Source organism: Bufo bufo, chromosome 8, assembly GCF_905171765.1.
Source record: "Bufo bufo chromosome 8, aBufBuf1.1, whole genome shotgun sequence".
NCBI classification, from domain to species: Eukaryota; Metazoa; Chordata; class Amphibia; order Anura; family Bufonidae; genus Bufo; species Bufo bufo.
In genome coordinates this window covers 8,730,397-8,756,212 of record NC_053396.1, presented here as the reverse complement: position 1 = coordinate 8,756,212, position 25,816 = coordinate 8,730,397, and the positions used below count along the sequence as shown (strand labels likewise).

At 48.6% G+C, this 25,816-nt stretch overlaps 1 protein-coding gene across 1 annotated transcript; it reads left to right on the top strand.

Moving 5' to 3' along the window:
* The first annotated feature begins 221 nt into the window (after positions 1 to 221).
* On the top strand, positions 222 to 19,188 carry FKBP15 (FKBP prolyl isomerase family member 15). Its single transcript, XM_040442700.1, has 31 exons — positions 222 to 384; positions 2,751 to 2,860; positions 3,003 to 3,081; positions 4,473 to 4,542; positions 4,658 to 4,732; positions 5,240 to 5,338; positions 5,413 to 5,562; positions 5,794 to 5,862; positions 6,759 to 6,902; positions 7,012 to 7,139; positions 7,234 to 7,282; positions 7,363 to 7,482; positions 8,818 to 8,914; positions 9,019 to 9,113; positions 9,382 to 9,487; positions 10,019 to 10,122; positions 10,196 to 10,309; positions 10,822 to 10,916; positions 11,012 to 11,114; positions 13,321 to 13,492; positions 13,565 to 13,701; positions 14,114 to 14,260; positions 14,358 to 14,444; positions 14,529 to 14,630; positions 15,045 to 15,098; positions 15,174 to 15,275; positions 15,567 to 15,674; positions 16,518 to 17,249; positions 17,286 to 17,506; positions 17,724 to 17,811; positions 17,971 to 19,188. Exons 1-31 carry the CDS (start codon positions 335 to 337, stop codon positions 18,046 to 18,048), a joined length of 3,885 nt encoding a protein of 1,294 aa, XP_040298634.1. The 5' UTR covers positions 222 to 334; the 3' UTR covers positions 18,049 to 19,188.
* Positions 19,189 to 25,816: the final 6,628 nt, after the last annotated feature.

Here is a 25,816-nt window from a genome sequence, read left to right as displayed (position 1 = left end):
CGGGGTTTACTACTAGAGCCTTCAATGAACTGACTGTCGTGGCCACGCCCCCAGCCAATCACCTTCCACAACGCTCCAAGGTCGCTCGGTCATTGGCTAGCCACAGCGAGGCGTGACGCAGCCTTTCGCGTTCCACCAGCGTGGACAGACACCACGTGATAGGTTTTTGCTAGCAGTTCACGACTTTTACTTTACGGCAGCGGCAAAGCGAGGACGACAAGAGGGGAGTGAGGGGGGGAGTCAGCTGACTACCCTGTGACTGTCAGGGAGCCCGGAAGAGGCAGCTGGCTGCCGGTGGGGTTGCTGCTGCTGCTCTAGACCACCCTACACCGTCATGTTTGGGCCAGATGAGGAAGATGCTGACTTTTTGTCCCCTACTGGAGGGTAAGTGGCCCTTGAGAGAGGCGGGAGGGCCCCCCTGTTACTGTGAAGGAGGCTTCCTGTTAGTAAATTGACTGACATTCAGTAAAACCATTGAGGCTGTGGTCTCAGTGTGGAACTATAAGTCCCAGCAGTCTGTGAATGATGAGAGTTGTAGTTACACACTGCCCAGGTCTACGATATGACCTGAGACCATGTCAGAAGCGGTTGTGTCATTGGCGCCGCTGATTTCCATCCCTCTCGGTCAGCGGAAACAGTCAGTATGGCGGTCACGTGGCGGTCTGTGGACCCTGGAGCTCCGCCAAGCAGATTATAAAAAAAAATAAAAAATTTCCTAATATACTTTATGTATCCATTCTTCGCCAACATCTCCGCTAGCTGTCAGTGAATAGAAGCGTTCTCGCCCACGTCTTGCATTTTGATGGTTGCCGTGGTCTCCAACTGCCAGCGACTCTATACAGCAGTAACGCTGGGAGTTGTAGTGCTTGCAGTCTGCATCAGACAGGCCTCCATATAGCGCACCCGCTGGCTCCTTCCTGCCATGATGGACGCCTTGACGCGCCAATCATCCCCGGCGTCAGGTTCCCTTTCATTGGCGCCACAAGGAAGCATTGGTTCTGTGCAGATGGGGAAATCGCATGAAGAGCAATTCCCCAATACAATAACATGAAGATGTCGTCCCGATAGCGGAGATCTTGCAGCTTGATGGCAACACTGACCTCCAGGGATGACAACCGCTGATCTGTGTCTTTCAGACGTGGCGGGGGTCTGTGCGCTGAGACACCCCCCGCCCCAGTGATAGCTAGAATAAAGGGGGCTCAGCTCTGAATAACGGGGGCACAGACGGGCCAATAGTAAGCATCACAGTCCAGGGCCGTGGAGGCGGAGACCTCTACGGTCAGCCCCCCCCATCTGAAATGGCTGTAGACTTTCAGCTCCTCATCCTCCTTATGTTCTTGGATCAGGTCCCAAGGAGGAAGTGATGGCGAGAAGTACAAAAAGCAGAACTTCAGGACAATCGCTGATCTGCAGTGTGTCTGTGATCCTTGCCCCAGCGGCTTTAGGAGAAAACGCTGCCCCCTGGTGGTCGGTCATCACTGATGAGCATGGTTATCAGTGATGAGAATGGGGCAGTGATTGATTCATCGCCCCCTAGGGGTTGGTTACCACTGTAGAGTATGGGGCAGTGATTGATTCATCGCCCCCTGGTGGCTTGTTCTCCATAGGTGAAGAAAGAACTCTCTGCCCCCTAGTGGTCACTTATCCAGCAAAGTGATCTACCGATCTTTGCCGCCCCCTAGTGGCTGCGTATAATATTAGGGTCAGCACAGGGTACAAGCCCCTCATTGTTTCAGGAAATTGAGGAAATGAGCGGCTGCTGTCAGATGATCGGCATTAGTGACCTCAGGGCAGACCTCCTGCTGCCAGTCCTCGCTCCTCTCCGGCTGCACAGGGATGCAGCAGGCTCGGCGGTAGAATTTGTCGTAGAGGTGACAGATACCACGTGCAGGTGCCGGGCCGCGCCGCCCCCTGGTGCCAGTTTTGCACTGGAAATGGGTCCAGGAGAAGCAGCAGAGAGCGCGTCCCGACCGTGGAAGACCGACTACTGCTGGCACGAGAAGCATGGGTCAGTGCAACGCGGCAGATGGGAGGCCGCAACCATAGGCGCTTTATGTATTGCCATTTTAAGATCTCTGATTGCTGTCAGTGAAGTGGGAACATTACTGTTCACTTTAGCGACTAAAAACCTGTCCTATGTTTCACAGCTGAGGGTTTGTTTCACTTGCATCCAACCCTGTTGCTTCCAGGCTGATACATTCTACCTGATACATTGTAAAAGAATGAAAGGTTCTGTCACTTTCTGTTTTACTTTTCCGCTTGCTGTGAGTGAATGGAAACATCAGACCTCTACACACCTAATACTTCTCTCATCTGAGGGTTTGTTACAGTTGTATCCGGTCTTGACAACCTCGTGCAGCTCCGGACTGATGCATTGCAACAAACTATCAGGGCAGATGTGGATTTGGCTCACATAGGGTGGTGTCGACCGGATGCAATTGGGACGGATTCTCAGCCGTGAGAAGAATGAGATCTGTTCAGGTTCTGGATGTGAAGAAGAATGTTCTCCTTCGCTGCCAGCAAGCAGAGATTTTGGAAATGAAACTATAGGAAAGGTCGTTTCTGCTGATGTTTTAGTTCTATCTGTTCCTGGGAAAGCTGAGTGGCAACCAGTATGACCCAGCTATGCCTCGATGGGCTCCCACCTGTCAAACGTCTCTGACAGTCAGGACTCCCGGAAAGCTGGGTGCCGCCCCTGCTGCATTGGTGATCACCCAGCTTTCCCAATGACTCTTCTGTTCATTTCCTAGGGCGAAGCTGGCCTCTCTGTTCGGGATGGACCAGAGCGTCTCTGCGCAGGGGAACGAGTCCTTCCAGTACACGGCGCCAAAGCAGCCGAAGAAGGGCGCGGTGCCAGCGGGTGAGGAAGCAGGACTCCTGCTCGGGATGGGGGGTTAAACCTTTGAAGCAATTGTGGGAGCCGGCAGGGGGTCTGAGGAAGGGCGGGGGCCGAGCAGAAATAACATCCGCACTCTGCTCACGTCTCTTTATTACTTCTCCAGGTACAAAAACCCCCAAAGCGCCCGGAGCCGGCGCTGCGCCATCCGTCCTCTACGCTACAGCGGTCCACGCCTATAAATAGTGAGTACAAACCGCCACGCACCTTGTCGTGTCCGGTGTATACCGCCACAGTATGCATATAATGTATGACTTACTAGCAGAATAGTGAGTGCAGCTCTGGAGTATAATACAGGATGTAACTCAGGATAAGTACAGGATAAGTAATGTAATGTACACAGTGACTGCACCAGCAGAATAGTGAGTGCAGCTCTGGAGTATAATACAGGATGTAACTCAGGATCAGTACAGGATAAGTAATGTATGTACACAGTGACTGCACCAGCAGAATAGTGAGTGCAGCTCTGGAGTATAATACAGGATGTAACCCAGGATCAGTACAGGATAAGTAATGTATGTACACAGTGACTGCACCAGCAGAATAGTGAGTGCAGCTCTGGAGTATAATACAGGATGTAACTCAGGATCAGTACAGGATAAGTAATGTATGTACACAGTGACTGCACCAGCAGAATAGTGAGTGCAGCTCTGGAGTATAATGTATGATGTAACTCAGGATCAGTACAGGATAAGTAATGTATGTACACAGTGACTGCACCAGCAGAATAGTGAGTGCAGCTCTGGAGTATAATACAGGATGTAACTCAGGATCAGTACAGGATAAGTAATGTATGTACACAGTGACTGCACCAGCAGAATAGTGAGTGCAGCTCTGGAGTATAATACAGGATGTAACTCAGGATCAGTACAGGATAAGTAATGTATGTACACAGTGACTCCACCAGCAGAATAGTGAGTGCAGCTCTGGAGTAGAATACAGGATGTAACTCAGGATCAGTACAGGATAAGTAATGTATGTACACAGTGACTGCACCAGCAGAATAGTGAGTGCAGCTCTGGAGTATAATACAGGATGTAACCCAGGATCAGTACAGGATAAGTAATGTATGTACACAGTGACTGCACCAGCAGAATAGTGAGTGCAGCTCTGGGGTATAATACAGGATGTAACTCAGGATCAGTACAGGATAAGTAATGTAATGTATGTACACAGTGACTGCACCAGCAGAATAGTGAGTGCAGCTCTGGAGTATAATACAGGATGTAACCCAGGATCAGTACAGGATAAGTAATGTATGTACACAGTGACTGCACCAGCAGAATAGTGAGTGCAGCTCTGGGGTATAATACAGGATGTAACTCAGGATCAGTACAGGATAAGTAATGTAATGTATGTACACAGTGACTGCACCAGCAGAATAGTGAGTGCAGCTCTGGGGTATAATACAGGATGTAACTCAGGATCAGTACAGGATAAGTAATGTAATGTATGTACACAGTGACTGCACCAGCAGAATAGTGAGTGCAGCTCTGGAGTATAATGCAGGTTATAACTGTATGTTACATTCTGGATAGACTGGGCCTGATGTTTTCGCTTCTCTCTCCTTGTACAGTGTGACTGGACAGTACGTGAAGCAGGGCAAGTTTGGGGCAGCAGTTCTGGGTAATCACACTACTAAGGAGGTAAGTATAGGAACAGAAATGGAGGCGCAGTGTTGCATATACATAACCTGATGCCTCGGGAAGGCTGTACAGCTCTGTGACCCCCTTCCCCCTCCCCCTCTGCTTTATACTGCAGTACAGAATCCTGCTCTACATCAGCCAGCAGCAGCCGGTCACCACAGTCAGGATACATCCGGGATTTGTCTTCACAGTAAGTCATTATATGGGATACCCTGTGTAATCCCCGTGTCAATGTATTATTGTTCCTCCTCCGAGCCCATAGAACAATGCAGGTTGTTAGGACCTGAAATAGAGCCGTCACGTATCCAGGTGAGGAGCTGCCAGATCTGGAGATCTACAGGACCTGGAACGTCACTCCATCTCAGGTTATATGGTGGGAGGGGCGACCAAAATAGTCGAAAATGACCCTTTAATGTCAGTCTCCTTCGTTATGTCCACTGCAGAACCTGAGGGGGGAGGAGCATGACACAGGAAGTCCTTTTGTCCTGCTCCGCCCCTGCCCTGGGCATAACGCATATGGTGAGAGTCATTGCAGAGAGATGTATTTGGATCACAACCCCTGCTGGAGCCACATTGGTTGTCACCCAGCTTTTGGAGAATTGGACGTAACTTCTGAATTAGGATCGCAGAACATAAGTGGCCGTACCCCTGGGCGACCCCTTTAAGATGATGCTTACGTGCCTGCTGCTCTCTGCAGGTCCAGCTGAATAACTATGCGGCTTTCTATGATGACCAGAGGCAGAGTTGGTCTATTATGTTCGAGTCTGAGACGAGCGCCGTGGAATTCAGTAAACAGGTGACCCACGTATATAATGTGTGTGTGTGTGTGTATACTGATCGGCCGTGTCTGACACACCACGCCTGTCGCAGGTCTGCCTCGCCAAGTCTAACAGCGCCACATCCATAGAGGCCGTGGTCTCCCAGGATCTTCTCCCCGGAGATGGACAAGCAGCAGAAGTAGGAGACTTAATGGAAGTGGCCTACACGGGCTGGTTACTCCAGAACCACGGAATCGGACAGGTACCAGAATTTACTGACGTCCGTCAGTGACTGAGCACAGCGTCTTCCCGTGATCTATAGCAGTCAGTACATGATAGGATGCTTAAAGGGGAAGTCCAGCCAATGACCTAGGTGTGGATTCATGCTTCTAATGACGTGGTCTCCTGCGGTGATTTAGAGAAGTGGTGGAGATCGGAGACCCCTGGATTTTACCGCCGCTCACTACTTTATCTCCTTCTGATGATTTTTTAGATGTTCGACTCCAACGTTCAGAAGGACAAATTGCTGCGTCTGAAGCTGGGCTCCGGAAAAGTGATAAAGGTGACTTCCGCTTTCCAGTCTTGCATGGAATTGATTTGAGCAGTGATATAGTCTGAATTAAAGGGGTTGGCCCACCTCGGACATTAATGGCTGAGAATTTACTGACGTCTGAGCACAGCATCTTCCCGGGATCTATAGATCTATTAACCAGAAAAAGTACTGGGGGCCACATCCAGGCGTTCTGTGGGGGGGGGGGGGGGCCTTTTAATGACTCCCATAGAGGTGAATGGAGAGAGCAGTGCACATGTGCATCCTCCTCTCCATTCATGCTCGCCCTGGATGTGGTAGCTGTCGGGGGACCCCAGATATTGTCTAGGAGAGGGGTGCGCAACCGGTGGCATGCGGCCCCCAGAGCCAAGGTTTGCGGCCCCCGTCCTCCTGGACAGAAACGCAGATGATGGTGTGATCAGCTGTGTTTCTGCCATGAGCGCCGCACTGTAGCAGGAGCAGGACGGGCCCTCGGCTGTCAGTGACAGCGGGGGAGCCGAGGCAGAAGCGTATGTAGAAGTGAGTGGCGAGCTATGCAGGGTGGACCCCGCTTGGGGACAGGAGCGCAGAGCTGCAGGGTCCGGAGACCCTGCTCAGCCCCCACAGCTGGCTGCTTTGGATGCCCCAGTTACAGTGGAAATAGTGCAAAAAAATCTATTGTCTCCCAAAGGTCTTTTAGTGACCTGTTCGGGACAAATTACGTGGAAAAAATATATATAAAATAAATAAAACACAAATGAAAGAAAAAAGAAATTAAAATATGATGTGGCAAAAAAATGGAAAATTATAAAAATAAATAAATGAAATTCCATTTTACTGGGAAATCCCTTGAAGCCCCTGATCTACTCTTCTTGCAGTCGGAGTACTTGTCTTGCAGGATGGGTGACTTTTTCTCTCTTTGTCGTCAGGCCTGGGAGGATGGCATGCTAGGGATGAAGAAAGGGGGCAAACGGCTTCTGGTGATCCCTCCCGCACTCGGATATAGTTCTCAGGGCCTGACCGGCAGAATTCCCGCCAACGCCACCCTGGTCTTCGAGGTGGAAGTGAAGCGGGTGAGTGACCTGTTCTGAATGGTTTTCATTCATTTGCCTCGGGAGGTAAACATGGCGGACGTCTCTGTGACTGTACTAGAGCGTCAATATCCAGCGTTCTCCTTTTCAGATGAAGCAGAAGGAGCAGGGAGGTGACCGGCAGAGCATCGGTTCCCGCGATTCCCCAGTGTCCATTACAGACAGTATTCCTGCTGAGAGTCTTCCCCAGCCGCCGACATCGGTGCCGCCAAAACCCGGGTACGTGCAGACGCCTGCTTGCGGTGCCACCCACATGGCCGCCGTTATAGAACTCCCCCCAAGCTTTCCCGAACTCATTTGTTCTCTTCTCCAGGGATCCGGATGTTCGTGCCAAGTCCAACTCCATCAGCGAGCAGCTGGCAGTAAGTGACCGCGCTCCCCTCCCTCGGCGCCGATACATTCTGGGTGTTTCTTCATCTTTGGCTCTTCCATTGTTTGGCAGAATCCAGACCTGGCGAAGGCAAAGCTCATCTCCCGTATGGCAAGAATGGGTCAGCCCATGTTACCCTTCCTGGCAGGAAGTTCCCCCCCGCAGCCGGACTCCAGTGACTCAGAAATGGAGGTAACATGGACTTCTGATATTGACACAATTGTAAAGCTTAAAGGGGTTCTCCGGGCCTCTACCTGTAGAGAGCAGCACTTGCCCTTCTGTCACTCCGCCGACACCACAGTCTTGGCAGGGATCACGTGACTGCCCGACCGGCCGCACCCCTGATGTCACGGTCAGTTGGGATTCTTCCTGTTCGGCTATGTCTCCGTCATGCAGCTGAACAGGAAGAAAGAGGAGCACAGGTCGGAGCCCACAGGAGGTCGGAGGAGTGACGGAAGGGTAGGTGCTGCTCTCCAAGTGTCTTCTCTCCTCAAGAGGCTTCCCAATCCCAGAGAACCTCCGACATCTTTCTATAGACTTCGCATTTTTCAGTTCATCACTCTTTTTTCAAGATCTCTGCTTGCTTTGAGTGACCTGAGACATTCCTGACAACCCATTCTAAGCCAATGCTTCTCACAGCAGAGAATTTGCCACAGTTGTATCCAGTCCTGGAAATTCTATGTGCACAATGTAGCAAACTGTCGGGGTGGGAAACAGATTTGCTGAGTTTTTGCTCACACACTGATACATTGCAACAAGTCCATCAGCTGTGACTGGTTGTAGGTCTTGTACCAACCTTTGTATGGAAATATCGGTGCAGATTTAGGCTAGGTCTACACGACGACATTTGTCGCGCGACAAATAGGGCGCAACATTTGTCGCACCAATGTCGCGCGACAATTTTTATAATGGCAGTCTATGGTGTCGCACTGCAACATGCGACATGCTGCGACTGCGACGCAACAGTCGCAGAAAAATCCATCGAGATGGATTTTCTGCGACTGTTGCGTCGCAGTCGCAGCATGTCGCATGTTGCAGTGCGACACCATAGACTGCCATTATAAAAATTGCCGCGCGACATTGGTGCAACAAAATGTCGTGCGACAAATGTCGTCGTGTAGACCTAACCTTATTCTTAATCCTAATAATCAGTGATGACGCGCCAAATTGACTACGGTAGCCGATGCAAGGTGATACGTTTGGGTCGTTGGTCTGACTTCATACCACCTGCCAAAATTTCGGCACATGGTGTAACTTAAGCCGCTCCCACCTTCCAAAAAAGCCATACCTATTTCCCAGTTGGCCTCGCTGATGGTGCCTGAGGCATGGCGTGTTCAGTAGAATTCCGACGCATCTTCACCCCATTGTTTCAGATCACCATTTATTTATTTATTTAATTATTTTTTTTCATGATCTCTGCTTGCCATCTATGAATGGAGACATAAATTGAATTAGAAATAACCTTTCAGGAGCCGTGCCACCTGAAACCAAAATTCTTCTTTTCCATTGTCTTTAAACTTTTTACAGGACCCCCACACTCAGAGAATTTCGCCACATCCCGCAGCGCCGCTCCCTTTCCGGCCGACCCCACAGATGAGCTACCCTCCTCATATAGCAGCTCCAGGTAACGTGTGTGTGTGTTCACCGGTCACCCCTCATCCGCCCCAGGTTGTTCTTTTGTTGCGGGACTGAGAACATTTTGGGACTGATCTCCTCTGTCATTTGCAGCCCCTCAGCATCAGCCGGTGCCGGGTCTCCCCGCCTCATCTGCCGCCTTGTTACCCGTGGGGCACCTTCCTTCTCAGGCCGCTCCCGGCTTCCAGGTAACTGGACGTAACGGTAGAGCCATCTAGTGGTGGATTTGAGCACTGCAATGGTTACATTCTATTGTCAGATTAGCATCAATCCTCATGGGAAAAATCCAGAATAAACCATTTTTAATTTTTTTTATTAATTAATATTTTACTAATTCACCAATCACTGCTGGTTACAGTCAACTGGGCATCCTTCAAAAGGGCAATGCTTCTACATTATAACCTGTGGACTACTATTGTACTTAATAATAAGATATCGCTATCCATTATCTTTCAGCCATATACCGGAATCCAATATACGTACCAGCATAACCCTGCATCCCAGCTGCAGCCGGTGGGCCCCGTCTACCCTGCACCCGTTCAGCAGCCTGCTACTTACCAAGGTACTAAGGGTGTAATTTGTGACGAAACTAAGAAACTGCAGCTTTGGTTAACTTGATAAGATTTGCTTAGCCTGGTTACAACTGTGGCAAACCCTCAGCTGTGCGAAGTAGTAGACTCTGTCCTTAGAAGGGCTGTGTCACTTGTGACAGCGCGAATAGCGCTGGCCACGAAAAGGACAGAACCCTCTATGGCCAACCTGCGGCTCTTCAGCTGTTGCAAAACTACAACTCCCAGCACGCAGAGTCGGGCTACAGCAGGACATGGTGGGAGTTGTACTTTTACAACAGGTGGGCCAGCCCTAAATCCATAGGATCTGCCAATCCGTGTTTGGATACTTTTGAGCTTCTATTACAAATGCCCCCTTCCACTGACAGCAAGCAGAGATCATATAGTTCAAACACAAAATCCATCCTACTTGTATTGACGAATGAGAGCATGATGGCTACCCCCCCCGTGTGTGACAGACTTGCTGCCTGATATACCAGTTATCATGGCTGCCTCTCAGTGTATTTCCGTCTCTTCCACCGCAGGCGATGTCACTTCTTTCCTGATGACGGAGGCGCGGCAGCAGAGCACCGAGATCCGGATGGCCATCGGCAAAGTCATTGATAAAATAGACAACCTGGCCTCTAAGGTATGGAGACCCCCGCCATGTTCTGTTCTGTTGCTACCTCTGCTTCTTGTCATCTCACCTTCTTGCCTGTCAGGTGGACAATATGCATAAGGAGAATTCAGCTGGAGCCTCACACCTGCTGCCCGGAATATCCTCCATCACCATGGAAAGCGCCATGATCATGAATAATATCCAACGTATCATCCAGGTGAGAAGGCGCAGGGGCTGACGCTTACGCATCGAAATATCGCCAGGTCTGTGACCTCAGATGTCGGCAGGAAATGGTCTCTCAGCTGTACCGGGAACCAATCACAGCTCTGCAATTGTTGGGGGTCCAAGGAAGCGATGGAGTGCCATCACTTGTAAGGGTTCGGCTATACGTCGATGTTGTGCGTGACATGTACCCAAGCATTGCAGTGCATCAGGGCAGCCATAGAAACGAATGGAGTCACGGTGCGACTTACATGTTTGCCGCATCCTCAGAATTGCAAAAAATCCAGTATTTGAGATTCTGGGAGTCGCGCTGTGACCCTATTCGTTTCTATGGCTGCCCTGTTACATTGCAATACCTGGGTGCGCCACACTTATGGCGCCCAAAATCGCCTTGTAGCCAAACCCTAATGGTGGGAAAATACCTTTTTTTTTAATATGCACCTTTACTACAGATGGAAAGGAAAATGGCCACCAATTAACAGAGTGTTTTGTACGTTTCATTTTCAGGAAAATGAACGTTTGAAGCAGGAAGTTCTGGATAAGAGCAGCCGGATAGAGGAGCAAAACGTGAAGATCGGGGAACTTATAAACCGCAACCAGAGGTATTCACGTGCAGTGCTGCCATCTAGAGGCCATAACTAGGAATGACTTCTGCCAGTTGTATTTCTCCATTCACCATCTGCATCTTCTCCGGCAGGTACGTTGAACAGAGTAATATGTTAATGGAACAAAGGAACGACTCTCTGAATACTTCAACTGAGAGCACACAAGCTAAGATGCTCCATGCCATGCAAGAAAAGGTATTTCTAAGCTGCCGCAGCGCCATTTACCATTCCCTTACCACAGCAATAATGCTAGATTTAAAGGAAAACGCCATGATTAGCAATGTTGTGTCCAATCAGCCAATAGGAACTCCTCATTCAGCTCAGCTTCTTGCAAGGAGGTGACATGTCTGCAGATCCATCTCCTTCTACTGCTATACCTAATAAAATACTTCCTCTATGTACAAGAATATAATTACTGTAATACTGCTCCTATGTACAAGAATATAACTACTATAATACTGCTCCTATGTACAAGAATATAACTACTATAATACTGCTCCTATGTACAAGAATATAACTACTATAATACTGCCTCCTATGTACAAGAATATAACTACTATAATACTGCCTCCTATGTACAAGAATATAACTACTATAATACTGCTCCTATGTACAAGAATATAACTACTATAATACTGCTCCTATGTACAAGAATATAACTACTATAATACTGCCTCCTATGTACAAGAATATAACTACTATAATACTGCTCCTATGTACAAGAATATAACTACTATAATGCTGCTCCTATGTACAAGGATATAACTGCGTAATACTGCTCCTATGTACAAGAATATAACTACTATAATACTGCCTCCTATGTACAAGAATATAACTACTATAATACTGCTCCTATGTACAAGAATATAACTACTATAATACTGCTCCTATGTACAAGAATATAACTGCTATAATACTGCTCCTATGTACAAGAATATAACTACTATAATACTGCCTCCTATGTACAAGATAATAACTACTATAATACTGCTCCTATGTACAAGAATATAACTACTATAATACTGCTCCTATGTACAAGATAATAACTACTATAATACTGCTTCTCTGTACAAGAATATAACTACTATAATACTGCCTCCTATGTACAAGAATATAACTACTATAATACTGCTCCTATGTACAGGAATATAACTACTATAATACTGCTCCTATGTGCAAGAATATAACTACTATAATACTGCCTCCTATGTACAAGAATATAACTACTATAATACTGCTCCTATGTACAGGAATATAACTACTATAATACTGCTCCTATGTACAAGAATATAACTACTATAATACTGCTCCTATGTACAAGAATATAACTACTATAATACTGCTCCTATGTACAAGATAATAACTACTATAATACTGCTTCTCTGTACAAGAATATAACTACTATAATACTGCCTCCTATGTACAAGAATATAACTACTATAATACTGCTCCTATGTACAGGAATATAACTACTATAATACTGCTCCTATGTGCAAGAATATAACTACTATAATACTGCCTCCTATGTACAAGAATATAACTACTATAATACTGCTCCTATGTACAGGAATATAACTACTATAATACTGCTCCTATGTACAAGAATATAACTACTATAATACTGCTCCTATGTACAAGAATATAACTACTATAATACTGCCTCCTATGTACAAGAATATAACTACTATAATACTGCCTCCTATGTACAAGAATATAACTACTATAATACTGCTCCTATGTACAGGAATATAACTACTATAATACTGCTCCTATGTACAAGAATATAACTACTATAATACTGCCTCCTATGTACAAGAATATAACTACTATAATACTGCCTCCTATGTACAAGAATATAACTACTATAATACTGCTCCTATGTACAAGAATATAACTACTATAATACTACCTCCTATGTACAAGAATATAACTACTATAATACTGCCTCCGATGTACAAGGATATAACTACTATAATACTGCCTCCGATGTACAAGGATATAACTACTATAATACTGCCTCCTATGTACAAGAATATAACTACTATAATACTGCCTCCTATGTACTATAATACCGCTGCTGCTTGTTTCTGTCTCGTATGTTCTCTGCCCGCTCTGTGCTTTGCTTGTTCTCACTGTCGCCGCTTTCTCTTTCCCAGCATGCTTTGCACATGGATCTGGGCGGGTATCAGGTGAGGTCTGTGGGGATTTCTTTCTTACGGTTTCTCATATACTATTTGTCTTGCTGAGATCAGTGGTGCAATCCTTCAGCCCAGAGGTCTCTCTACCTCCTTGGAAGACTACAACTCTCATCATGCCTTGACATCCGCAGATTGCAGACTGCTGCCTTATCCTCAGTAGGATGGCTGTTATTGGGTCACTCACCATCCGCTCCTTGTTACAGGTCAAAGTAGCAGAAGATCTCGCCTCCGCCACCGGCCAGCTATCCCGGCTCCAGCTGGAGGTTGCAGCCTACCAGAAGAAGGAGATGGATCTGCGGACGCAGCTCGCCGCCTCCTTGCAAGAAGCCGAGAAGTGTCGCGTGGAGCTCAGCTCATTGCAGGCACAGCTGATAGGTAAGTGCACGCTCCTCGGGGGTCCTCTGGGGGTCCGACACGTGGCAGTCTTATGATTTCCTGCATTCCTAGAGATGAAAGAGACGTCGGAACAGACCAAAAACCGAGCCAAGACTGAGAAGGACAGCCGCCGGAGCCTGGAGCTGAGGCTGACCGCCTTAGAAGAAGAGATCTCAGACTTGAAGATAGAAAGGAACAATCTTGACAAGGTGAATGCTCTCGACAAGTGTCCTTCAATGGACCAATACAGACCCCATACCTCGCGCCTCCCTGTGCCCACTGGTTCCTAGTCTGCAGCAACAGTTTCTTTATTAACTGATCCGTTGCTGGAAATCTCTGTATTGACTTGGATAACCGTTGTCGCAATACCAGACGCAACCAGTGGTCATGAGTGGCGCTATTAATGGGTTAAAAAAAGCAGCCATGTTTTTCTAATCTTGGATGGCTCCTTTTAGGGGTGGGGTGGGGGTCCCTCTTTACAGAGGTTGGTTAGCCTCCATGTAATGTGTCATGGAAATAGCCAGCTGAGCTTGTGTGTTATTCACTGCATGCAATGTGAACAAGCAGAGCTGCAGTGTAAAGCATGGAGATTTTACTCTACCTGTATCGTATGTGATGCAGAGCCTGTCGGAGAGAAAGAAGAAGTCTCTGCAGGAGCGGCAGCGGGCGGACGAGGAACAGGAGGAGCTGCGACGAACCTTCCAAGAAGAGATGGAGAACCTGAGGAGGCAGCTGAAGAAAAGCCGCGAGCAGGCAACTGCTGAACAGGTCAGTAGGGGGCACGGTGGTGGCGGCTCCGTCGCCCTGTTGGCTCTTCTGATATCCCGAGGTTCACTTACTTTCTTGTCGTCCTGTCGGTGTAAAGCTGTCGTCCTCATCCTCCCGGGAGCTCGAGGAGCAGGTGATGGAGCTGCAGGACCAGGTCGCCCAGTTACAGCCCCTGAGAGACAAGGTGGTCCTGGCTTCCCTGCTATAGTCTTAGGGTTGGGTGGCACAAAATTTGGGTCACCTGACTGTTTTATGTCCCCTTTTGCAGTGCGCCCAGTTACAGAATCGGATAACCTCCCTGAACGAGCAGCTCGGAGAGGTCCGCGCACGAGAAAGCGATCTGCTGGCTGCGAAAGAGCGAGCGGAGGAGGTGAGGGGATTGGCTTGGATGAATGTGGTTCATGGATTGCAGTCAGTGAATAGAAACATCCTTGTGGGCTGTGCCCTCGTGTCCGTCCTCCGACCTCAGGATTTACATCTTGACGTTTCCATTCACTGACAGCAAGCAAGTTGCGCAGCTCTTCATTAAACCATTTTGACAGGAGAACTGGCTCTGCCCTCTGCTGTATTCTCCCTTTTGAAATGGACGGCGCCTGCGCTTCACATGTGAACAGAGCCATATTGACATCAAATCCGAAACCAATAGCAACCGCTAAGATTGTAACATTGTATCACGAGTTGCTATGTGATTTTTTTATTTTTTTTTATATATTCTTTTTGATCATATTTGCGCTCTATTACCCTGTCCGGCCTGCGTATTATCCCCACCGACCGCCATGAGCAGAAATTATCCCGGCTACAGGAGGGCGCGGCGCAGCTGGAGCCGCTGAGACTGCAGGTAAGTCGTCCACCGCCTGAGCCGTCCTGACAACACGCGATCCATGTGCTGATTGTGCCGTGTTTCCCCCCCCAGTGCTCACAGCTCCAGGCTCAGGTTGCCTCGTTAACGCAGCAGCTTGGAGACGCCCACGTGCTTAAAGATGAAGGGCGTCCGATCGGCGATCCTGCCGAGGAGGTGAGACATCATGTTTGCTTACGTGTATTAGTGAGGCCTGGGATGGACTGCGGTAACCTTTAGGGAGGACCCTACTTCAGATGGGCCCCCAATCAACATGCCATACAAATACATATTAAACCACATACTTCCTGGTAATCTACGGTTCTCCAGCTGGTGGTAAACTACGACTCCCAGCATGGTCTGGCAGCCTGCAGTATCTGGAGAACCACAGATTGCAGATTGGGGGTCACTCTTCAAATATGACGGGTGCAGCCTGTAATGCAGGGTTCTGCTGGTTCTCCCCCGCAGGTGAAGAAGATCATGAACGGAGTCTTCCAGTCCCTCAGGAAGGAGTTTGACTTGGAGGAATCGTACACCGGCCGGGCGGTGCTGGGGACCATCATGAGCACCATAAAGGTAATGGACACTGCTGGGGTTCCTGAGTTTGTTACAATGGGTCAGTTTAGGTACGAGCTGTCAGCCTGTGTGGCTATGTGTAGTTGCATGAATGCCCGATAGGTGCGTGTCCCACCTCTGGGAATAGAGTGGTGACTGCTCCATTCGCTATTATGGGAGTTTCGAAAATGGCCGATCCATTTTTGGAACTCCCATAGAAGTGAATGGAGAAGCCTGCGCGATCACCTCTCCGTTCACAGCGGCAATGAGGGGTCTCCATTCTCAAGACGGGTGCGGATGTCCAGGTGGAAGTTCCCCTTTAAAGGGGTTGTCCGAGATTTTTATGGCCCGTCCTTAGGAAAGGTCATCAATATCAGATTGGTGGGGGTCCATCACCCCGTCCTTGTCACTCGTCGCTGTTTGAAGAGGCTGTGGTGAGCGATGTGGCCTCTTCCTAGTCGTGTGATGTCACCGTATATCGGTCACGTGGCCTAGACTCAGCACAGCTGATATCTAATGGGTGACACTGTGCTTAGTAAGCCATGAGGAGGCCACAGCACTCACCAGAGGGCCACAGCCCTTCCAAACTGCTGAACGGCGGGGTGCTAGGAGTCAGACCCCCCACCAATCAGATACTGATGACCTGTTCTGAGGATAGGCCATCAATCTAAAAATCCCAGACAACCCCTTTTTAAATAAATTTGGCTTATGCCATGTATGCCACTTATTTGGGTGGAATTTGTGACATTTATAGTTCTGTTTATGTCAGTGGGTCTAAGCAAGCGGAGCTCTTGAAATCTGGAGGGGCTCCAATTGTATAGGTCGGAGAGCGTCTTAATGAATTTTTTATAAAAAAATTTTCAGGCGACCACGCTGCAATTGCTCAAAAAAACTCAGGATGAGCAACCTGCAGGGAGTAGCAGTGAGGAGGAAGAGGAGGATGGTGAGGAGGAGGAGGAGGATGAAGGCGCGGCACACCCTGAGCCACATGCTCCAGCTGGACAAACTGAGGAGCCTTCTAAGACTGGACAGACTGAGGAGCCTTCTAAGACTGGACAGACTGAGGAGCCTTCTAAGACTGGACAGACTGAGGAGCCTTCTAAGACTGGACAGACTGAGGAGCCTTCTAAGACTGGACAGACTGAGGAGCCTTCTAAGACTGGACAGACTGAGGAGCCTTCTAAGACTGGACAGACTGAGGAGCCTTCTAAGACTGGACAGACTGAGGAGCCTTCTAAGACTGGACAGACTGAGGAGCCTTCTAAGACTGGACAGACTGAGGAGCCTTCTAAGACTGGACAGACTGAGGAGCCTTCTAAGACTGGACAGACTGAGGAGCCTTCTAAGACTGGACAGACTGAGGAGCCTTCTAAGAGTAAAGAATCAATGGTCAATGGGTACCCAAACCAAGAAGCCTCCACAGCGGTGGAGGAGCACCAGGAAGAAGAGGTGGTGAAGGTGATCGAGGAGGACCTGGACACCCCGTCGGCTCTCGTACACATGGTCTCCAGTGATCTGCCAGAGTCCAGTATTGTGACCCATGTGGAGGAGGTCACCGGAGAATCTCTACAGTCCAGGAAAACTATCAGTAATGATCCACTGGTCAGCGAACCGACTCCAGAGGTTGGAACAACTGGTGAGGACCTGAAGGAAGAATCTGAAGAACCTAAAGCTGCCTTATCTGAGAGCAAGGACTCGGAGGACGAGAAACTGGAAGATCCACCTCCGTTTGGAAGTGATGAGGAAAGTAGCAGCCCCCTGCCTCCAAAGGAAAAGCTCCCAGCCCTGCGCTCTATGGGGAGCCCTGAGACAAAGGGGAAGGACTACATCGGTGAGAAGACGGCTAATGTCAGGTTAGTTACGGCTTTCCCAGACCTCCCTATGGATGCAGGGGGTACAGTATGTCATGTGGCCAGGGGGTCCGATCCAGGTTTGTAAGGTGGACAGTGGTGCTCCTTTTCTCCACCCCATGGCTGGTCCTGCTCTGGTGATTACTAGTGGTTCTGTGAGCTGGTGACAGCTTGGCCACCACAACGTGTCTGAGCTCATTGAATATCGGTTTCCTTTCAGTCTGGCCGACTCTGATGGAGAAGACTTGTTTGAAGCTGCGTCTCCTGCCACCAAAGTGAAACAGCAGGAAGAAGAAGAGGAGGAAGTGGTAAGTCTCCTCACCCCATTCACCTAAATGGAAGATATTGTCAGTAACCACTATGGCTGAATGAGGCATGGGGGTATCTCAAACCTCATGCCTCCGTCATGTCACTTATAGGGAAAGACTTTTCTTTTTCTACACCCGACTTGTGTCTTCCATCTTTAGAGCATGAAGGGACATCCTCCCCCGGCTCCTCTCTTTGGAGACGACGATGAAGAAGACGACCTGGACTGGTTGGGGTAATCTGTGATCTCCAGGTCTTAAAGGTGAACCTCATAAATGAACTGCACAGCAACATCCTAAGCACACGAGAGCGCCAGCCCCCGAAAACTGGAGGAACCATGAACTGTCACAAAAGCCACGTCTGCCCCAGAGGTCAGCGCCAAGGGATCCTCGTCTGATTGTCTATGTCCTGGTATAATGTGATTGACTCCAGACTGGTATCTACACTTGATGTAATCCGACGTCAGCGCCTTCAGGTAGAGCACCCAGAATGCACTGCAGGAAGGGGCTCGTGACCCAGAATGCACTGCAGGAAGGGGCTCGTGACCCAGAATGCACTGCAGGAAGGGGCTCGTGACCCAGAATGCACTGCAGGAAGGGGCTCGTGACCCAGAATGCACTGCAGGAAGGGGCTCGTGACCCAGAATGCACTGCAGGAAGGGGCTCGTGACCCAGAATGCACTGCAGGAAGGGGCTCGTGACCCAGAATGCACTGCAGGAAGGGGCTCGTGACCCAGAATGCACTGCAGGAAGGAGCTTATCACCCAGAATGCACTGCAGGAAGGAGCTTATCACCCAGAATGCACTGCAGGAAAGTGCACGTGACCCAAAATGCATTGCAGCAAGGAGCTCGTGACCCAGAATGCATTGCAGGAAGGTGCACGTGACCCAGAATGCATTGCAGGAAGGTGCACGTGACCCAGAATGCACTGCAGGAAGGTGCACGTGACCCAGAATGCACTGCAGGAAGGTGCACGTGACCCAGAATGCACTGCAGGAAGGTGCACGTGACCCAGAATGCACTGCAGGAAGGTGCACGTGACCCAGAATGCACTGCAGGAAGGTGCACGTGACCCAGAATGCACTGCAGGAAGGTGCACGTGACCCAGAATGCACTGCAGGAAGGTGCACGTGACCCAGAATGCACTGCAGGAGTGAGTTTATTAACCAGAATGCTTTGCCGGAAGGAGCTCGTGACCCAGAATCCAGTGCGGGAGGTAGTGTGGGTTCAGTTACCTCTGCAGGGTGTGACGAGGAGCTCTGCATCTCCGTGTCTTATGTTACTAACCAGATGCAGATTTTGAAGCCGCTCGTTCCCTTGTATGTTTTTATACTCTGTAGCACATTATACTTCAATAAAACAAGTTCGGCAGTGTCGGATTTCCTGGTTGCCTCCAGTTTTGTGTTCTTTCAGCCAGTAAGGGCTTACTGAAGTCTTCTTCAATGGGACGAGTGACAGGAAGTCCCTGAGAACCTCCCTGGAGGACCCAACACATCCATACATCACACTGACATCCCATTGAGAGATCTGTGCAATACTTAGCTTCCCCTGTGGTGGCGCTGCAGGGAAATTCAACATATGCTGCCCTGCTTCCTACAGAAGACAGCCGATTGCTGGAGGTGCCATCGGCAAAATTCCCAGTGATCCTGTAACCTTCAGTGGGACCCTCCTAAAAATGGTGCAAAGTGGAGCCCCCCTTTAAGAGAAGTGTTAAAAAAAAATAATTTAAAAAAACGCAACATAGGCAGTGATGATTTTAATCGTTTTGGTGTCGCCTCATGTTCATTTTTACAACAAATCTCATAGCAATGACACAGAAAGTGACCTGACTGACAGCGGCTGTAGTGACTGGCGAGTCATTTCTTGCCTGCGGTTGTGGGAGAATCTAATTTCACAGTCTGAGTTCAACAGTAGGGTCCTAGGGTAAGTAAAGGGTTAACTAGTAGGGTTGTTGCGATACCAAAATTCTGATTAGATTTCGATACCATAAAAAAAGTATTGCGATACTCGATACCGCATAGAAGATTTTTTTTATATATTTGAATAGTTTTGGACTTTTTGGATGTGGCGATATGTGATTTATTTATTTATTGCTTATATATTTTATATGTAAAATTGGGAAAGGGGGTGATTTATACTTTTATTATTATTATTATTATTATTATTATTATTATTTATTTTTTAAATTTTTTTTTTTTTACTTTTTATTTAATAACTATTTCCCCCCTTAGGGGCCAGAACCTGGGATCTTTTAATCCCTTGTCCTATTCTCCCTGATAGAGCTCTATCAGGGTGAATAGGACCTCACACTGTCCCTGCTGCCCTGTGCATAGTGCACACAGCAGCAGGGAGATCACCATGGCAGCCGAAGCGTCCTGGCTGCCATGGTAACCGATCGGAGCCCCAGCGTCCTGGCTGCCATGGTAACCGATCGGAGCCCCAGCGTCCTGGCTGCCATGGTAACCGATCGGAGCCCCACAATTACACTGCTGGGGCTCCGATCAGAAGCTGCCGCTGCCACCAATGAGAAGGAGAGGGGACCCTGTGGCCATTGCCACCAATCTTTTTAATACTGGGGGCGGGCATCTACACTGCGCCACCAATGATAATTAACCTTTAATACAGGAGGCGGGTGCCGGCAGCAGATCAGCGGCAGTTAACCCCTCAGGTGCCGCACCTGAGGGGTTACCTGCCGCTGATCGCAGCTCCCTGTCAGGGGCAGGTTGCTGGCTATGCGATGGGCGCCGCTCCGTATGCTAATTGCTAGCATCGGAGCAATGGGGAGGAGACTGCCCTTTTTCTCAATGGGCGTTCTTTCTCCCTGGCTGTAGTGCTGTCCGATCGCAGTGCAGAGCGCCCCAGCCAGGGAGGGGGTGAGTTTTTTTTTTTTTCTTTTTCCATGGCTGTGGCGCTCTGCGCTGCGATCGGACAGTGCTACAGCCAGGGAGAAGGAACGCCCATTGAGAAAAAGGGCAGTCTCCTCCCCATTGCTCCGATGCTAGCAATTAGCATACGGAGCGGCGCCCAGGAATAATAGTAAGTGCAGTGAGATCCCTGGGCGCCGCTCTACATATACAGATAGTTATCTTACAATGTTTGGACCCATGAAAGGTCCTCTACTATCATTGGTGGAGCAGTGCGCCCGCCGGCTCTCTTCTTATTGGCAGCAGCGGCTGCACAGGGGCGAGGGAGAGAGTGACTCCTTCTCCCCTGTGCTCCTGAGGGAACATGAGCGCGCTGACAGCAGCGCGCTCATGTTCTGTGATGCTAGGCTGCGCAGTAGGGCAGCCTAGTATCGATAAATGTAAAATCCCTGGTATCGTATCGATAACGGGACAAAAGTATCGATATTTCAAAACCCGCAACAACCTATTAACTAGTTTGATCTAGATCAAAGACAATCAATGGGAACACCACCATAGATGTTCTAGAGCAGACATGGGCAAACTACGGCCCGGCGGACCTTTTTATCCGTCCCGCAGAGCTGCTCATGCGACTGTGATGGAGCCGGGGTGGAGTTCAGGCGGCGATTGAGGATTGCGGCTTCCGGATTCCATGCTTCCTCCCAGGGCCGTTTCTACAGCCAGCAGAGCCCAGCACCGAAAGGGGGCCCTTTCTGTCCAAAGGCAGCAGGAGTGGAGATGAGCTCCTCCATTGTGGAAGCGCTCATCTCCGTATTCATCTGCCTGTTCCTCTGATAGACTACAGGCACTAGGCCTGTAGCCTATCAGAGGCCGGGGCGGGGGGCGCGATGACGTCATCGAGCCGTACAGAGTGGGACACACAGCAGCATAAGGTGAGTATATGTGTTAATTGTTTTTATTATTTATAGTATACTGTGGCAAGAAGGGGGGGGATGGGGGCCCTATATACTGGCACAATATGGAGGGGTACTATGGGGGCCACTATTGAGAAGACGGGAAGCACTATGGGGGCCCTATATACTGGCACAATATGGACAGGTACTATGGAGAAGAGGGGAAGCACTATGGGGGTCCTATATACTGGCACAATATGGAGAAGAGGGGAAGCACTATGGGGGCCACTATGGAGAAGACAGGAAGCACTATGGGGGTCCTATATACTGGCACAATATGGAGGGGTACTATGGAGAAGACGGGAAGCACTATGGGGGTCCTATATACTGGCACAATATGGAGAAGAGGGGAAGCACTATGGGGGCCCTATATACTGGCACAATATGGGGGGGGCACTATAGAGACTTTGATGCCTTAGCAAAAAAGGGAGACCAACAACACTGTTCCCACTAAAACTGAAGGTCAGTTATACGTACTATGTTATGAAAGAAATACATTGCATAAAAGTTTTGTACAATAACTCTTTCTATGCTTTTCTACCTTGAATTAAACTAAACCTTTAATGTTACGAAATGTAAATTTAATTTATATTAATTCACACAAGCGCCCCATCCATCTACTCTTGGTCCGGCCCCCGGGTTCAATATATGAACCCATTGTGGCCCACGATTCAAAAGGTTTGCGCACCTCTGTTCTAGAGTCTAGACTTCTACGAGTTGAAGTTTCCTCAGCTGGTGGAGTAGACCTCTGTGCAGCATGATCTGGAGAAAATGATCATCAGTCTCTGGTGAACTTGTGATGTCTGCAGTCCCCACAACCCCCTTTAGACCGTTCTTCCAGGTCACCAGGTTCTCCTTACCTTCTGCAGAATATGAGTATGAAGAAAACGCAGGCCAGCAACAGGATGAGTCCCAAAGCTATGCAGAGTCTGACTCTGTCTGCCGAAATAGACATGGGGGGCGGCGATGGGTGGGCTTCAGAGAGCGCAACCCTCCGTGTGATTCCCAACAGATAGGTGCTTCGAATTTCTTGCCTGTACCTACCACCCCATAGCTGGCCTCCATCGGGGACTATCACTTCGCTGACGGTAAAGATGGATGGTCGGGGGGACTGCATATGGTCCTCAGACAGAGATGGCGAATTTCTTCCACTGGAGCAACCGGAGCTCTCCGACTCAACGTCGACATTGCCATTGCTGACCATAGTGGCCATGGAAGCCCGGCGCAAGGTCGCTTCATCAGTCTTCAGGGCCTGCACCCCTTCCTCAGGGATTATGGTGACATTGCGGCAGAAAGGGCACACCACGAAAGTCAGCAGTAAGCTATGGCACACCAACTTCCTGAGACAGTGCAGGCAAAGGTTGTGCCCGCACTGTAAGGTTTTCGGCGCCCTTGACTTGGACGGGTTCTTGTAAATCTCATAGCATATGGTGCACTCTCCAGGACTGTCCATGATCTGGACCTCCAGCTCTGGCAGGTCCATGGCGCCCGCTTCACTTAGGATCTCCTTGCCCAAAATGTACTGACTTCTCCTTTAATTAATGAACATCCCATTCATCGCTAGCCCCTCGGGTCCTTGTCACCATTCCTCGAGACGGAGATCTTTCAGGCTTTTGAGCAGGTTCTTGGTGATAAGACCTGGTATGGACTTGGATGAATATCAGGAACCTCAAGTTTATCAAAGCAAACCTTTATAGTCCCATAATACAGCATCACCGAGCAGGATGAATCAAAGATGGCCACCACCTTGCTGGGCTAAAACTTGATATTTGGAATTTCCGCTAATTGAGGGTAGTAGTCTTCAGGATCTTTCTGTTGGACCAGGAGAAACTGGGTAATCACAGAGCCCAACAAACTGCTCAATAGGGTTAATCTGTGACCCAAGTCCTTCTACAACCAGACCGTGAATGACCAGTGGATCTTCTGCTCAGGAAATCAGCTCCCACTCTGTATGGTTTCCATGCTTTCTGTAGAATATTCTAACATAAGTTTCCCTTTGGGACCGATTCTCCAGACTTGGACGTCCCTTTGGCTTCAGAGATGTTCAGGGAATGGCTGCTCCAATCTTCTTGAGATGTTGATTTTATCCTGTGTGGTGTGGACTTCGAATCCATGTACCAGGCACGGTTGGTGGATTTATTACTAAGTGACATGAGTGTTCATACATTTGGTTTACGTTGGGACTACTCCATAGGCTGTGTTTTTTTTGGGACGGGGGGGGGGGGGGGGGGGGGTGTTGGACCTTGGCTGGACTCCTGCATTCTTTGTTGTCCTGCCCATAGTGGTTAATTGTGCATGAAGAGCATGTTGTTCCTGGATCCTGGGGTGAAGGTGTCAGTTTTTCAGCTTTTGGTGTATATTTGTACGCTCACAAGATGCAGGATCTTTGACTCATACTGAATAGGCCATGGGGGAGATATATCAAGACCGGCGCACCTTCCGTGAAATCTCTGGTAGATTTCAGTCTTCATTTCCGCCACAAAACTGGTGTGAAAAAAGATGTCGGCCCCCCCAATCTCGGATAGACGCAGAAACGTCAATTGCGACTAAATGTAGTCACAGTGCAATTTAAAAAGTAGCAAACATGGGTTGGATAATATATCCCCCCCTTTGTTATTGAAGCTCCTTCCTTGCTTTCAGTGAATGGTAACACTGAAGGTACAAAGCCTATCTTGCAATGTCCAGTTTGGACAAGGGTAAGGCTTTCTCGCCGTGTAGTGCAGCTTTATATTTCACCAGGACAGGTTCTGAGCGTAAACAAGCATGCTTCCGTGCACTGACAGCAAGCAGAGCCATTAAAATCTATTTTCCAGTTCTCAGTTTGTTACAGTGTATCAGGCTAGAGGTTAGGCTGCTTAGCCCCTAAGAAGATGGTCTGGACTGGATACAATTGTAACAAACCCTTAGCTGTGGAAGTTTTTAGGTACGTGCAGGTTTTCAGTAGAGATTAGCGAATTTGATATTTTGAAATTCATTCGGTGGTAAAAGGTGAATTGCGTTATGTATTCCGTTACCACGGACCACAACGCAATTCTATGACGGAATGCATAACGGAAACGGGACGGATCTGTTTTGCAGCCCATAGACTTCTATTATGACGGAATGCCTCTAATTGCGTTATGGTCGGTTAACGCAATTCACCTTTCACCACCGAACGAAGTGTGAACAAATTTCAAAATAGGAAATTCGCTCATCTCTAGTTTTCAGCATCACGTAACAATGGTGACATTCAGTGACAGCAAGCATAGATTCCGGCTGAGAAGGCGAAACACAAAGTCTGTTAAAAAGTTGTATAACTTTTTATCGTATGATTAATAAACTTTATTACTGTAAAACAGAGACATCCCTTTTTATGGACAAGGATAGATCTACAGAGGGCAGGATGTTCCATTCCGCGGAGAACACACACACACACGCCTGGTATCCGTGTTTTGCGCAACAACTGCAACGGCCGTGTGCATGAGCCCTTATAGGGGTTGTGCAGGATTAGAGAAACATGGCTGCTTTCTTTGTGAATCAGCCCCCTTGCCTGTCCACTGCGTTCAGCGCTACTGAAATGAACAGAGCTGAGCTGCAATACCACACGCTACCTGTGCACAGTTGTGGCGCTCTTTTTTTTTTTTTAGAACAAAGCAGCCATGTTTTGGTAATCTTGCACATCTCCTTTAAATTATTAGTGCTTTTTTTTAAAGTGAAAACACACTCTCCAGTCTTCATGCAAAGGCACTTTTTTTTTTTTTTTTTTTTTTTTTTTAATAAGGATAAAACGTGGTGTGGGGTCGGGGACATCCCCACGCTTTGAGGTAAGGGGTACGTCACAGTGTACAGACATAATACAGGTCACAGCATAGAGATTATACACGGTGGGCGAGACGTAGTGGCGGCGGGGGGGGGAGGGGATTATGGAACCGGAACCAACGTAGGAGCAAATAAACAAGAATGTGATGGGGGTGGTATTACCTATGGATTTATTAAAGGAATACTCCGGGCAAAAGTGATACTGCATTATTACACCTAGTGCAGGGACTGAGGAGGCGGGGCATAATAACAGGGGTTGTCTCTAGTGTTATGCCCCACCCACTATCCGTTTTGTGCAGTGTTCCTTTAAATGAGGAAAACACCCATTAGCCAATGTTTAGTGACCTAAATATGGAAGACCTCTTTAATGTAGGATGGCAGATGGCCCATTC

Bases quoted from the DNA above. Each gene is read 5' to 3' on its own strand.
- FKBP15 (XM_040442700.1), top strand. From the start codon at position 335: ATGTTTGGGCCAGATGAGGAAGATGCTGACTTTTTGTCCCCTACTGGA. The intron at 2,861-3,002 runs GTGAGGAAGCAG...TTACTTCTCCAG, and splicing joins GAAGGGCGCGGTGCCAGCGG to GTACAAAAACCCCCAAAGCG. The intron at 15,675-16,517 runs GTAATGGACACT...AAAAATTTTCAG, and splicing joins CCATCATGAGCACCATAAAG to GCGACCACGCTGCAATTGCT.